At 38.9% G+C, this 15,583-nt stretch overlaps 1 protein-coding gene across 8 annotated transcripts in view; it reads left to right on the top strand.

Annotated features, from left to right (window-relative positions):
• The window catches only part of Ddhd1 (DDHD domain containing 1), an 81,722-nt gene that overhangs the window by 60,236 nt on the left and 5,903 nt on the right, over positions 1-15,583 (top strand). For 5 of the 8 annotated variants that reach the window (XM_045154515.1, XM_045154510.1, XM_045154509.1 and 2 more), the window contains 6 exons: positions 959-1,221; positions 3,823-3,898; positions 7,087-7,236; positions 9,990-10,242; positions 11,112-11,303; positions 14,853-14,936. In XM_045154515.1, coding sequence (XP_045010450.1) covers positions 959-1,221; positions 3,823-3,898; positions 7,087-7,236; positions 9,990-10,242; positions 11,112-11,303; positions 14,853-14,936 — 1,018 coding nt within the window. The remainder of the gene's footprint in view (positions 1-958; positions 1,222-3,822; positions 3,899-7,086; positions 7,237-9,989; positions 10,243-11,111; positions 11,304-14,852; positions 14,937-15,583) is intronic. The other 3 variants (XM_045154511.1, XM_045154517.1, XM_045154516.1) reach the window with 1 other exon arrangement.

Here is a 15,583-nt window from a genome sequence, read left to right as displayed (position 1 = left end):
AAGTCCATTCCTTCATTCATGTCATCACAGACCCTGCCAATCATAGAGTTCAAGTGACTACCAGCGTATGTCATCAGGAGAATGTCCATGGAAGCTAATTCTTTAGATTGTAACTAGAAGCAACCAATAACTTCTTTGGCAGAGTAACAACTGGCATGCTAAAGTTATATTAGAAGTTACGTATACGCTCAAATTTTATCATCAAATAAACCTAAGTAATAGTAAGAAGGAGAGCAGACTGCCTTAAAACTCTGGTCAGGGACTGAGATGGGTTTGAGTAATATTCATCTGATTTTATGTAATAGTTCAGTGATGTTATGAATACTCAACTTCAAAGGAAATAGTTTTATAAAGTACAAAGTTACCTCCCACATTATTAACCTTATATTTAAACAGATCCTGATTCTTAGCCATAGAAATTGTTTTTATTTATAGTTATGTCACCAACATAATGAGAATTTTGAATGCTAAATGGTTTTCAAAACTATATAATGACCTCTTAACTTATTCTAACTGAATAATATATATGTTACTATGCCAGTTGTAAGCTCAGATATTCATATTTTTATTTACTATGACTAAAAACCACCACCAAGGTACAAAAATTTAGAATTATGTATGGATAAGCTGAAAAGAGTGGAAATTTCCAGGGGGCTTTGGAAATGTTCCTGGAATCTGCATGAGCTTATTTCTCAAACCTATGGTTCATGTTGTTGGCTTAAAGCCTACAAAAGGATCTGTGAGGATCATATCTGCTATTGTGTATGCTGTAGTGGTGAGATGGATATATGTACCTTTATTCTTACAAGATCTTAAAGCAACAGAGTAGATTCATAAAACACCTAGGCATATGTGGTCAGTAATGTTCACTTTATTTCTTAATACATTTGAATTAGAAGTAGAGTTTATAGCACTCAATAATAACTCTAATATGATAATGTTTTCTTATTTCAAACAGCTAGTTAAAGGCCTTCAGCAAGAGCTGAATCGATTATATTCCCTTTTCTGTTCTCGGAATCCAGACTTTGAAGAAAAAGGGGGTAAAGTCTCAATAGTGTCCCATTCATTGGGGTGTGTGATCACTTATGACATAATGACTGGCTGGAATCCAGTTCGACTCTATGAACAGTTGCTGCAGAAAGAAGAAGAGTTGCCTGATGAACGGTGGATGAGTTATGAAGAACGACATCTTCTTGATGAGCTGTATATAACCAAACGACGGTAAAATATCTTATCTTTTGAAAGAACTGAAAATGTCTTGGGCTGGGGAGATGTCTCAGTGAGGAAGAGTGCTTGCCACCCAAGTATAAGCACCCATTTAAATAGCAGGGCATGACCACACATGCCTGGAATGCCAGTGCTGAGGGCAGAGATAGGAGTATTCTTGGGACTGTGGTCAGCCAGTTCAAGGTCCAGGAGAGGTTGCCTCAGGGAAATAAGTAAATGAGCAATAGACATCTTCCTTTGGCATCCACACTTGTGTACACTCAAGGCGGGTTGCATCTGCATACACCATATATGGTACATACACACCGAAAAAATGAAAGTCAATCAATGTTGAAAAACAATGTCTTTATGGAATTACTAGGGCTTTTGGGAAAAAGATTTTTCATGATAAAGCATGTGTTGTTCAAGGTAAAAGATTACTAGATAACATGCTACTATATAACATTCAGCCATAACATTGTTCAAGATGAAAGATTACAAGACATGCTACTATATCACTCAAGCTAGACAGACTAATTTTTCATACTCATTACATGCCTTTTTATAACTTAAAGTAGTTTTATTATCCTCCTGTCTTTACTCACAATTGGCTACAAGCGAAATCTGAAACCAAGGCTGGGTCAGTACATAGAATCTTATTGAAATGTCTACAGTTAGTATTCACTGGTGGCTTTGGCTAATATTTAGAGATAGGGCTATTTCTTTATTTGTTACTCTGAAAGTAGTTTTAAAACTTTTTCTTGGCAAATGTACTTTTATTTGTGTTATCTCTTTAAACAGATTTTATAATGACATAATTTTTTATCCTTCCTTATGCTCCCTTTTCACTCTTTGCTACATACCTTCTGTATGTATGTGTGTATATATATATATTTTTTGAGGCAGGGTCCCACTCTAGCCCAGGCTGGCCTGGAACTCATAGAGATCCTCCTGTTTCAGCCTCCTAAGTTCCCATGTGCTGGGACTAAAAGCATGCACCACTATGCCTGGTTTCTCTGCTGCATTCCTGTCTTCATAGTTTATAGTTGCATGTTCCATCTTCCTTGTCCTCTTACTGACACAAATAAACAACTAAAAACCATCCATTCTGATAGCTTAACATATATTTAAAAACTGAATCAATTAGCCAAATTTTTTACTGAGAAATCTTGGATTTATTTTACTCTTAGAACAGTTGTCTAAAGATTTTATTAAGAAGGTGAGACACATAAATTGTGTGTGTGTGTAATAGCAAAATAATTATGAATCTTGAAACAGGTGTCATATTTGACAACCCTCAAAACAGCGTTTTAGTTGAATAAATCCAGTGAAACTTTGTTTACCAAAGGAGCGGGGCTTGAGAGATGGCTTAGCTGTTAAGGCACTTGCCTGCAAAGCCTAAGGACCCAGGTTTGATTTCCCAGTGCCCACCTAAGCTAGGTGTACCTGGTGGCACATGTCTCTCTCTCTCAAATAAATAAACAAAACTTAAATTTTAAAAAGGCTTAGAGCAGGGTGTGGTAGTGCCTTTCAGCACTAGGGAGGAGATAGAGACAGAAGGAACATTAGTTCAAGGCCAGCCTTCACTATATGAGAGCCTATCGTAAAAAAAAATTAGAAAATGAACTATAACTTTCTCAACAAAAAACTAAGGTGAGTTGTTTATTAAATGCAAGCAAAAAAAGAAACTGATAACGCAGATGTTCATCAACAGAAAAGGGTTAGACTGGTTTGTCATATGACAAATAAACAAATTGTTATAAAAATTCAGCCAGGCACAGTGGTGCATGCCTTTAATCCTAGCGCTTACTTGGGAGGCTGAGGTAGAAAGATCACAGTGAGTTTGAGGGGATCCTGGGACTACAGACAGAGTTCTAGGGCTAGAGGGAAGACTCTACCTTGAAAGACCAAGAAAGAAACAAAAGGAAAAGCAATGGGAAAAAGACCAAAAACTATAATTTTTAAAGGTACATATATGTCTGGTATTTTACCAAAATACATTTTTACATTAAAAATGAAAGTGAGCTGGGGAAGAAGCCCATGTGGTATAGCACTTGCTAGCACATGCAAGGCCCTGAGTTCAGTACCCAACAAAACAACACACCTATTTTGGATGTCGTAAGTATTTTATTTTTACCTTTGATCGACAACCTCCATACATATAGAGAGTATACCATGATCATATTCTCTCACCACGCTCCCTTTCCTCCTCCCCTATACTCCCTCCACTAAATAGGAATTTGTAATAATTATTTGTGTACATATGGGCACTAGGATCTCTTGCTGCTGCAAATGAATGCCAAATTCTTACACCTTTTTTTTTTTTTTTCATCTGGCTTTACATGGATACTAGGGAATTGAACCTGGGCCGGCAGGCTTTTTAAGCAAGTCCCTTTAAACCACTGAGCTGTCTTCCCAGGCCCATCACAAGGACTTTCACTTGTTCATTGTTTTATAAATGCTTGCAAACCTTGAATAGTACAGCAGGTACATTTATTAGAAATTTCCAGTGGGGTTGATGTGAGGGAATGTAGTCATTTGCTTCTTCCTAAAGTAGTAGGCACCTGACAATGCTGGTTTATAATGAGGTTATAAATGTGTATGTTGTAATCTTAGGCTGAGGGAAATAGAAGAGCGACTCCATGGATTGAAGGCATCGTCCATAGCACAAACACCTGCCTTAAAATTTAAGGTAAGGAAAGAGTATCAGTTTTCATTATTTATCTCAGGATGGTTTAAACATTAAAACATGATTTATCATACCAATGAATGTTTAGTCGTGCAAAGTTGTTGAACACTGTGTGTAGAAGACTTCCTGGGTTCTAAAAGGAAAATCATAGATGATTCTCCAGGCCGTAAGATATATAACAAAATTATAGGTGTCATTAGTAGGTTACAGAGTGATACTTGCCAAAGGAAATTTTGATTTTGTCTGGAAAGCTATTCAAAGGAATGACATTTGTACTTGATCTCAGATTAGAGGTGGCTAAGTGACAGGAGAAATGTTTGTCGTTATAAAAGAAACAGTATGGGGACAAGGGAAATATCTCAGTGGTTAAAGGTATGTGCTTACAAAGCCTGCCTGTGTTCAGTTCCCAAGCCACCCATGTAAGCTGGACACAAAAACCAGTGTAAGCATCTAGTGTGCATTTTCAGCAGCAAAAAGCCCTGGTGTGCGCATACAGGCACATGCGCACACATGCAAGCAAGTAAGTAAATGAAAACTAAGGGGGAAAATAGTATAAGCAAAGTGTGGAGGGATATAACTTCATAGAGCCTTAAGAAACACCAAGTTATCTGGGGTGGTCAGGAAGAAACACTGAAACAGATCTGAGAAATCATGACTATGTAGAATTAACACATATTTAGGCTGGGAAGATGCTGCACAAGCACGGGGACTTGGATTTGGGTCCCCAGTGCACATTCACAGGCCTCCAGGGCAGGGAAGGCAGAGACAGGAGGATGTCAGCAGCTTGCTGGCTAACGTGGCTAGCCCAGTCAGTGAGTTCGGTAATGAGTGACCCAGATGTCTCAGAAGTCAAGTGAGACGCAATCAAGTAAAACACCCAACACAGACGTGTGGAAAACAATACGTTCAGAAAGTAGAAGGTTGGGCTAGAGAGGGATGGCTCAGCAGTTAAAGCTGCTTGCTTGCAAAGCCTGCAGACCCAGTTCAATTACCCAGTACCCATGAAAAGCCAGATCTGTATCTGTGTCTCTCTCCATTTCTCTCCCCTCCCCCTCCTTCCCTCTCGCCCTGCTTGAAAATGATAAATAAAAATGTTTTAAAATAAAATAAATTAATGATCCAAGCATAGTGGTACATACCTTTAATCCCAGCACTTGGGGGGCTGAGGTAGGCAGATTGTCGTGAGTTCAAGGCCAGCTTGGACTACAGAGTGAGTTCTAGGTCACCATAGGCTAGAGTGAGACACTTCCAAAAAAAATAAAATAAGCTTAGCTTCTTTTTATTTATTTATTTTAGTTACTTATCTAGAATTCACCTTTCTTTTTTTTTCTTGATTTTCTAATTTTTATTTGAACTTTTTATTGACAACCTCCACTCATATGTATAGCGTGACCTAATCGTACTTCCCTCCAACCACCCTCCTCTGTCTCCCCTCTCCTGAACCTCCTCTTTCCAACTATTCCCTCTTCGACTTTTATGTCATCATTTCTTTGTTCTTATATTATGCAGGTCTTGTATAGGTAGCATCAACCACTGTGGAGTCATGAATACACCCCTTCCTTTGGCTTTGACATTCTTTCTACCACCTCTTCCTCAATGGTCACTGAGCCTTGGAGGGTGTGGTAGAGATTGTCTCACTTAGTGCTGGATATGCCATTGTCATTTCTTCTCAGCACTTTGGTGAATTTTGAGTCTCCCCAGTGGTTACCACCATCTGAAAAGAGAAGCTTCTTTAATCAGAAACAAGAGTAGGTTTAGCTTTCTTAGAGATCTAAATATTATCATCCCAACTACATTTTCCACCACAATCAGTTTTTCAATCATCTGTTTCTTTTTTCAAAAATCTGCCAGGAGGCCAGTCTGTTGGGCTTGCCTCAAAAAAAAAAAAATCAACCAGGGGGCTGGAGAGATGGCTTAGCAGTCAAAAGCACTTACTTGCAAAGTGTGATGGTCCAGGGTTTGATACCCTAGTACCCATGTATAGCCAGATGCACAAAAAGGCACACACCCCTAGAGTCCATTTGCAGCGACAATAGGCCCTGACATGACATGCCCATTCTTTGTCTCTCTGTCTCTCTCTCTCCCTCCCTCGCCCTTCCCTCCCCCTTCCCTTCTTCCCCCTTCCCTCCCTCCCTCTCTCCCTCCCTCCTGGTAAATAAATAAATTATTCCTGGTAAATAAATAAATTTATTTATTTATTTCTACTACATGCCTTCTTGTTCTGCCTTAGTTCATGTAGACAGCCATTCTGGTCTGTCATTCTAGCCTCAGCCTCTCAACCTTGATTCTTTTTTTTTTTATTTTTTTGTTCATTTTTATTTGTTTCATTGAGAATGACAGAGAAAGAGGAAGACAGAGAAAGACAGAGAATAGGCATGCCAGGGCATCCAGCCACTGCAAACGAACTCCAGATGTATGCGCCCCCTTGTACATCTGGCTATGTGGGTCCTGGGGGATCGAGCCTCGAACCGGGGTCCTTAGGCAGCACAGACAAGCGCTTAACCACTAAGCCATTTCTCCAGCCTTCAACCTTGATTCTTGAATCCTTTTTGTCTTTGACTGGCCTCTGCAAATTCTGCCCCCTTAAAAGTCCTCAAAGTGGAATTACTCATGTTCACTGCTCTGTGACACTCCTTCCCTCTGCTGTGCACTGCCTTCCCCCATCCCAGGGTCATAAACTGCACAGCATTTCTACCTTGTTGGTCTTTGCCCATCACTGCACCTGTGTAGACAGACAGTCAGCGCTCAGGAAACCTCCGATTGTCATAGGAACATGATGAAATGGCCTTCCTGGTCCTCGGTTTTAAACTTCGATTAGATTTTAAAATAAGAAAACTCAGGCCAGTGTGGTGGTGCACACCTTTAATTCCAGCACTCAGGAGGCAGAGGTAGGAGGATCACTGTGAGTTCAAGGCCACCCTGAGAGTACATAGTGAATTCCAGGTCAGCCTGGGCTACAGCGAGACCCTACCTCAAAAAAACAAAAATAAAATAAGTAAATTCTTCCTGAAAATAGATTAGTCTAGAAGGATTAATGATTGGCATATAATCAACAAGTAGTGTAGATAAAGCTTATGAAAAACAAATATATGTAGAGATAATTTTTGTCTTTTGTTGTATAACATGTTATGCTCAGATTCTGTTGCAAATAACACTTCATTTTTTAAATGAACATGGCCTTTTCATTCTAGGTGGAGAATTTCTTCTGTATGGGATCCCCACTAGCTGTATTTTTGGCATTGCGTGGCATCCGACCAGGAAATACTGGTAGTCAAGACCACATTTTGCCGAGAGAGATTTGTAACCGCTTATTAAATATTTTTCATCCTACAGATCCAGTGGTAAGTTGCAATGTAGGCTTTCCCCCCTCAATATTAAACTGTTCCTAGAAGAATCTGTAAGAAACCTTATCAGATAGCACTCAAGTAACAAAACCAATTCATTTACCTGACTTGCAAAAGTTTTCATTCTTAACACGTGTTGGTTCATGAAGTGAAATGTATTAGAGAGGATCGGCTCGTGTTTTAACTTATAGCATAAAAACACTGTATAAGCTGGGCATGGTAGCACACGCCTTTAATCCCAGCACTTGGGAAGCAGAGGTAGGAGGATCATGATGAGTTTTAGGCCACCCTGAGACTACATAGTGAATTCCAGGTCTGCCTGGGCTAGAGTGAGACCCTGCCTTGAAAAACAAACAAAAGTATAAAAACAGTATCCTTGACAGAACAAGAGACAAGTGCATACTTAATTTTCAAACCTTCACCACTTACAATGCCAATGACATAGGGTCCTTAAATCTTAAAATCTTACATTAGGAGCTCAGTGTGTAAAGTGCTCACCGTGTAAGCATGAGGACCTGCGTTTGAATCTCCAGCACCCCACATGTGACCACGAGCATGGTGATACACAACTTTGATCCCAGTGTTTCTGAAGCAGGGACAGGAATATCCCTGACATTCCCTGGCTGGCTAGTCTCATCAAGGCAGTGAGCTCCTTCAGTAAGAGATCCCATCTCATGAAAATAAGATAGAGGAAGACACTTGACATCCGTCTCTGGCCTCTACATGCACATGTACACACATGCAGGCACACCGCCTACGTATATACATGCAAAAATAAGCCTTGCTTTAAATGCTTTTTTTCTAAAGCATGCTATAACATTAAAATGTGTGTGATCTTATTAAAGATGAAAGCATAAATTATTATATAGTAAATGTGAGAAAGTAAAGTCACCTAGCCTAGTGGAAGGGTTTAGTAGTGGATTTTCCCAGTTTTTGTTCTATTTTTTTAAATTTCTTATTTATTTTCAAGCAGAGAGAGAGAATGGGAATGCTAGGGCCTACAGCTGCTGCAAACAAACTCCAGACGCATGCACCACTTTGTGCATGTGGCTTTACATGGGCACTAGGGAATGGAACTCGGGTTATTAGGCTTTATAGCCAAGCGCCTTAACTGCTGAGCTATCTCTCCAGCCCCATAAAGTTTTTTTGTTTGTTTGTTTTTTAATAAAAGAAAAATGCTTATAGGCTGCAGGCCCTTGGTTCAATTCCCTAGCACCCCAAAATAAGTTTCCTTAAATCTTGTTGGAGACAAAGCATAGGTATAATTAAAAACATAGTTTAACAAGTAGAAATAGTAAAATTTAGTGTTCCCTGAAAAATAGCATTTATTATAGTTATGTAAAGTCTTTTGAAAAATTTTTAGTACCAAATAAATATAATATTGACTAAACCACTCGAATAGAAAATCGTGTTTAAGGTTCATAACTACCACATTTAGAAAATGAACTTTTATTAGATAGAATTGAAGAACTGGAAGTAAATTTCAGCTAGAATTACAACTAGAAGTCTGTGTATTAGTTTCAAATACAGACTGTACAATCTTGGTCAAGATACTACAAAAACTATCTTCATCTATAAGATGCAGATAATAATAATGTTCTTGAGATTGGAGAGATGGCTTAGCAGTTAAGGTGCTTGCCTGCAAAGCCTAAGGACCCAGGTTCAATTTCCTTGGACCCACATAAGCCAGATGAACAAGGTGGTGCATGTGTCTGGAGTTTGTTTGCAGTGGCTGGAGGCCCTGATATGCCCATTCTCTTCCTCCCTCTCTCTCTCCCTCCCCCATTTTCTTTCTCTCTCTCAAATAAATAATTTTTTTGAAAAAGAAAAAATATTCTTTTTTCAGATTATTAGGATTAGGTAAAATATATGTGAAAATACCCAACCAGACAGTAAGTACTTCACTAACATGTTTAGTTGACCCATTCTCTCATAATTTAAAAGGGATCCTGAGTTTACCAATGAGCTCTAGTCTTTGTACAGTTTAAGTTATGGTTTTGTTTGTTTAGTTCTGTGGATGGAGCCCAAAGCCTCATATATGCTAAGTGTGCGCTTACCACTGATCCATACTCTCTGGCCTCTGTGAGTTTTCTAATAGTTTGTTAGATCCACATGCTAAGAAGTTTTACAGATATTATCTGCTCTTCCTCACATCCCAGTAAGTTGGGTTTTACCTCCTTCCTACAACTCAGGAAATGGAAGCTGTGCTACCTTGTGACCCAACATCAGTCAGAGGTGACAGAGGCCTGAATGTGCACTTGGGGAATTCAGATGCCATGTCCATCACCTTTCCCCGCTTCTTTAGACAGCAGTCTTATGTTAGCATCTAATTTATTGTAGTATTAGCCATCTGCTTTTAAGTCAAGTAAAAGAGGTCAAAATAGTAAAAATCAACCTTATCTGCTGAATTCTGCATTATCATTTACTACTTCTACCTTGTGAGATTGGCATAAATATTATTGTTAAATGATACCAGGACATAATAAAACTTTATCCATTTCTTTGAAAGTGAATTAATGGACACTGTTAGTCAAAACTAACTCAAGTTGTTGGGTTTTTTTCTATAATCTCATTGTTAAAGATGTGTAATTAGACTAAGAACACATTATTAACCATGGAAAAAATAGAAATACATGATTGAAATACTAGTTTCTTAATTCCTGCTTAGAGATATTCTTAGCATGCAGTAGAATAAAAATAACCACTTTACTAAAATCCAAACTTTGTGCTTTGATGTTGTTTTAATGAAGGCCTATAGATTAGAACCACTGATACTGAAACACTACAGCAACATTTCACCGGTCCAGATCCACTGGTACAACACTTCAAATCCTTTACCATATGAGCACATGAAGCCAAGCTTCCTCAACCCAGCTAAAGAACCTACCTCAGTGTCAGAGAGTGAAAGCATCTCAGCTCTTCCAAGCCCTGTGACCTCCCCTGTCCTATCGCGCCGACACTATGGAGAATCTATAACTAACATAGGCAAAGCAAGCATATTAGGTAATTTATTTTAAGTATTTATCTATGAATGTAAGTACTTCATGCATAAGTATTAAATTGGGGGAACTTGGAAATATACTACTACAAAACAGTTACTATTCTAGAAGCAACTGCCCTTGACAATGCATAAAGGCCAAAAGCTGTAAAGTTCTCTGATCAGATCAGATCCTGCAGTTTCAGCACATGAGATAGCTAGAAGGACCAGAATAGGCATTCTGTGGGCCAAACCTCTCATTTTAGTTCTGGTCCTATCACTGGGAGATCTCCACTGAATTCTCCTTGTTAATGCTCCTCCACTTCTCGTCCTGGCATGTGAGCATCCCACTAGCTCCACAGTCTGCTCTGAAAGTCTCCACTGTGTTTCCTGAGAGCCACAGGGATGTTTAATTTCTCCTTGAATTAGTGCCAGCACAAACTTTGGCATTTCACTGAAACTTTGTAATTATATACTACTTGAATTTGTTACTTTGGGTCATGAGTTGCCTTTATGTAAAATGCCACAAGGTGGCACTGTTTGGCCTCACAGATTGGCTTTTTATAGCATCCACTTTACTTGAATGACTATAAGCCCTTGTCTATGGCACAGTTATTTTATTAGAGATTTTAATCTTGCCAGGTATTTCAGTAGCAACCATCACTTGAGTAAAATAATATCTTTATTCTTTTTTATACTCCTATAAGTCATATTCTTAGAGCTTATACAACTTTCCTTCTTTTGAACACCAGTCTTATTTGGAAACCAACAGTAGAAATTATAATTTTCTTATGTCCCCCACCCTGGAAAGAAGTGGCAGTGCTTAGTCCCTCTACCAGTTGGCTATAGTGAAATGTGAGTCAGCAAAGTGACTACCCTGTTTTATAAAATGCAGGAGCTGCTAGCATTGGAAAGGGGCTCGGAGGAATGCTCTTCTCCAGATTTGGACGTTCGTCAACATCACAGGCATCTGAGACATCAAAAGACATGATGGAAGATGAGAAGAAGGTGGCCGCTTCTCCGCCAACTACCACCGTGGCCACACAGACCCTGCCACACAGCACTTCAGGCTTTCTTGACTCCGCATGTTAGTTCATACAGTTCATTTCTTGAGTTGATGCCATTATGTCTTTATAACTAAGGAAGACAGGAAAGTTGAGGATATTCGCTTTGTCAGCTTGCAGATCAGAAATGTCCCTTAGCTCTTAAAGAAAAAAAGTACTTACCTTGTACTCAGATTTTTAAGATAACTTTCTAGGTCAGTGCAGTTTGTTTCCACATTAGAAACTAGTAGATAATCTTAACAAGGGCATTGTGGCATAAGGGTCTGAAATATCAAGTGTAAGTTCATTTCTTTGGGGTAAGTACTCCCTAACGTTTTCAGGGTATATTTTTATGAATATGATCATCTGGGTCTTAGATTCCATGTAATTGCTTCAAATCTGTGCTGTGTCAGGTCTTGAGACTTTTGAAAGCTGCTCTGCAAAGCCATCCTGCTGCCGATCCCATGCTCCCACCCGCAGCCTAATTACGAACCTTCAAAGCTTGGAAGTTGAGTGAGTCTACTGCAGGGCCTCCAGTCCTCTCCTGGCTACCTGGTGCTCAGTAGGGAATTCAAGGAATGAGTGAGTGGGTAGTTATGTTAGACTGAGCATTAGGGTAGAACTTTAATTTTGTCTAGTAGACTTACAAAATTTAAAATCTTTCTTATATATCTATGAAGTACTAATAAATTTAGCATACATTTGCTTCTAAGAGTCTAAGCTTGGACATTATTTTTAAACATCTCAGTAAATAACATCCAGTCTTACTGTTCCTTGGATGTATAGGGGGACCAGATTCCAAAAACCATTTCCTGTCTGGAGGAAAACTTGCTTTCTTTGATCACTTCTTTAAAAACTTTTTCATTGACTTGCAAGTAGAGGGGGGAGGGAAGAAAGGAAAGAGAATGGGCACATCAGGACCTCCAGCCACTGAGAACAAATTCCAGATGCATGCGCCACTTTGTGCATCTGGCTTTATGTGGGTACTGGGGAATCAAACCTAGGTCGCCAAGCTTTGCAGGCAAGTGTCTTAAGCACTAAGCCGTCTCTCCCGCCCAAAATAGCACCTTTGTAAATATTGTTATTTATGTATTAAGCAGAGAAAGAGGGGGAGAAAATGGATGCACCAAGGCCTTTTGCCACTGCAAACAAACTCCAGATGCATGAGCTGTGAATCTGGCTTTATGTGGGTACTGAGGAATCCAACCCAGGCCATCACTTTGTAAGCAAGCACCTTAACTGCTGAGCCATCTCTCCTCCTGGTCACTTTTAAACGTCCTTCATTTCAGTTACTTACAGCATTGTGTTCTTACTGCCTCTGCTGCTCTAAAGGACCAGCAGCTGTTGCCATCCATGAAGCTCACTTAAAGGGAAACGAGTCTGAACGTGACAGAAGAGAGCGGCCTAGTTCCCCCACAGTCACCCCACTCCAGGATGGGTTAGTCACAGGATTAGACATTTCCTACTGGGGCCAATAGCATTTATTTAATCTTACTAAGTACTGAAAATTTTATGATTGCAAGGTTTTTGAACAATGTCTAGAAAATTAGTTTTAGACTTGTATTTACATAAAACTCTTATTTTGGACTGGGGAAGTGATCACAGTTGACAAAATCTTTGCTATATAATCTTGGAGGCCTGAGTTCTGATATAAAAGATGGGCACAGTGGTGGCGCACGCTTGCATTCCCAGCACAGGGAACACTGAGAGAGGAAGATCCCAGGGACTTGCTGGCTAGCTAGTCCAGCTAATCAGGAGAACTCTAGGCTTGTTGAAACGCTGTCTCAAAAAAATAAGGTAAAAGCTATTGAGAAAGACCCAACATTGACTCTGGCCTCTACACGCACAAGCTTCATCTGCTCATACTCACCACGTATGTACACATGCAAAAAAAACCTGAAGAAAAAACTTACATTTTGTTTGTCCCTTGAGTTCCTATACTGTTATTAAGTTTTCATGTTTAGTTAATAACATTTTTCTTAAAATGTGATTGTGAATGCATAAAATTCTATAGTAACATGCAGATATCAAGACTTTAACATCAGTCTGGAGAGATGGCTTAGCAGTTAAGGTGCTTGCTTGCAAAGCCTAAATTTTAGGCCCAAGTTTGATTCCCCAGTATGTGCATAAACCAGATGCACAAGGTGGCACATGCTTCTGGAGTTCGTTTGTAGTGGTTAGAGGCCCTGGCATGCTCATTCTCTCACTCTCTTTTCCTTTCTCTCTCTAATAAATAAACAATATTACAAAAAAAAAAAATCCTTTAACTTCTGAGGAGTGTCGAGAGCATGTTGTGAGGCGGCAGTCCTGTGTCATGTTGCCAGTGCACGGCAGTGATGCTGACACATTGTAGGACAAATGATGGAGCTGGACTTGCAAGTAGGAGTGTCAGCCCCAGAAAATGGTGTGAAAACATCTACAGGATTGGAGTAAAGAAAACTTGCTTACTGTTTACCATAGTAATGCTAAAATGGTGATAGAGAACCCTCCTATTTCTTCTTCCAGACCAACAGTCAGTAGCATTTAGTAGAGGTGTTTAAGTAAACACCTGTAACACATATTCTGGTCCTCTTGCAGCCCCATTTTTTTTCTCAGTACTGCTATGCAAGCAAAGCACAGTACTGCTGAGCTACAGTTCCAATCATACTTGGTCATGCTTGCATTTAAATTCTTTGTTAGTCTTAATGGTAAATTCATTCACTATAGTCTCAACTAAATCTTAACTAACCATGAGTCTTAGTTACATTTATCCATCTCTAGACAGAGATATGACTGTTAAATCTGGACTACTACCACAGTAGGATTCTGCTTTTTAAATCAAATCCCCAACATTTGCCTTACTAATTCAACTTGCTTCCATAATATGATCTTTTATGTAATCTGGACTTAGACAAATGTCTTACATGATAGTTGCTATCTTGATTGTATCTTGCAAATCATAAACCTTTTCTTCCTTAACTCTGTTTTCTGGAATTTGAATGTCATGATTTGGCCTAGGCTTCTTTCCTTCTCCTCACATTGATTGCCTTGGTTCTGACAACCTTTGTTCTGAAGCCACTGTCTTTGATTCTCTTGACTATCTGAAGGTAAAGAGGATGAGACTTTGAATTCATGATCAGTTGGGTTTTTCTGTTTGAAGAGTAAGTGTTGTCATTCAAGCCCTTCTGTATGCTCATCAAAGTGATACATCTTCATAGCTATTCTTCATTTCTTTTCCAAAGTCTAGGATTATTTTTAAGAGTTTGGGTTTCATTTCTTGTGTCCCCAGGTTTGTAACATATTACGAAAGGAAACGATCTATTTCTTGCAGCTTTTTTTTCCCCTCTCTAGGTTACAGGCTAACTTAGCAAGAAGTTTGAAGACTATCTGGGTTATCAACAAATATGACATTATATTTCAAAATTTAATTATGCTTTCATTTTCTACACAAAAAACTGTTCTTCACAAAAGCCAAGAGGTGTGCTTCTTCATGTATGCTAGCCTTAATCAGCTTATTTGGAAATATTACTCTAGCTTTTTGGCCACTGCAACATTGAAGGCCATTTTAACTATCAGCCTCATCTTTACAGCATTTTGTTTGTTTTTTTTCACAGATTTCAGACTTCAAGAATCGTTCTTTTATCTCCCACAACTTCTTTTTCCGGAAAATGTAATGCAGAATAAAGATAATGCCCTCGGTATGGTATATGTCAGGAGTAGCGCTCAGAGCACTATAAGTGGTCTACTTAGAGAGTTCTTCTGCTCACTGAAAAGTTGTGTCAGTTCTTCTGCAAGATCAACTTCAATATTACCATGATAGACTATTCTAATCTTAGGTGGAAGTATTCCTGAACGCTGAGTACTGACGAGCCACTTCATATGCTGGGATAGATGGTATTTCTGCGTACTCCCAGGAAGAAGGAAACTTAGTGAGGAGAAAGTATTTAGTCAGTTTCTCTCTTCACTTATTCCCTAAAGGTTTCAGAGAAGTTCACTATTCTTATATGTTTCAGAGCACAATGAGTTCCTGTTTGTTTCACATATCAGTAACATTAACACTGTTGTAGATGTACCACAGCTGTTATCTGTATCTAGCACAAATATTTAATATACATTATAGGGATAGATTCATGTTTAAAAGTAGTATTGGATCCAAGAGTTACTTTCATTCTCTTAATTTCCAGCATATTCTTAATGTATCACTGAGGACTAACCTTGATGGTTTAAAATTATTTTGCTAACATCTCATTTCTTTTCAGTTGTTTTCTCTTATTTCCCTTTTGATAGTAAATTATGTCCTCATTTAAAAAATGTTCAGGGTTTTTTGGTATTTTAACCACATTTA

The sequence above is a fragment of the Jaculus jaculus genome, chromosome 7, assembly GCF_020740685.1.
Source record: "Jaculus jaculus isolate mJacJac1 chromosome 7, mJacJac1.mat.Y.cur, whole genome shotgun sequence".
In the NCBI taxonomy this organism is placed as follows: Eukaryota; Metazoa; Chordata; class Mammalia; order Rodentia; family Dipodidae; genus Jaculus; species Jaculus jaculus.
The sequence above is the reverse complement of the archived record's forward strand: the minus strand, read 5'-3'. Positions and strand labels throughout refer to the sequence as shown.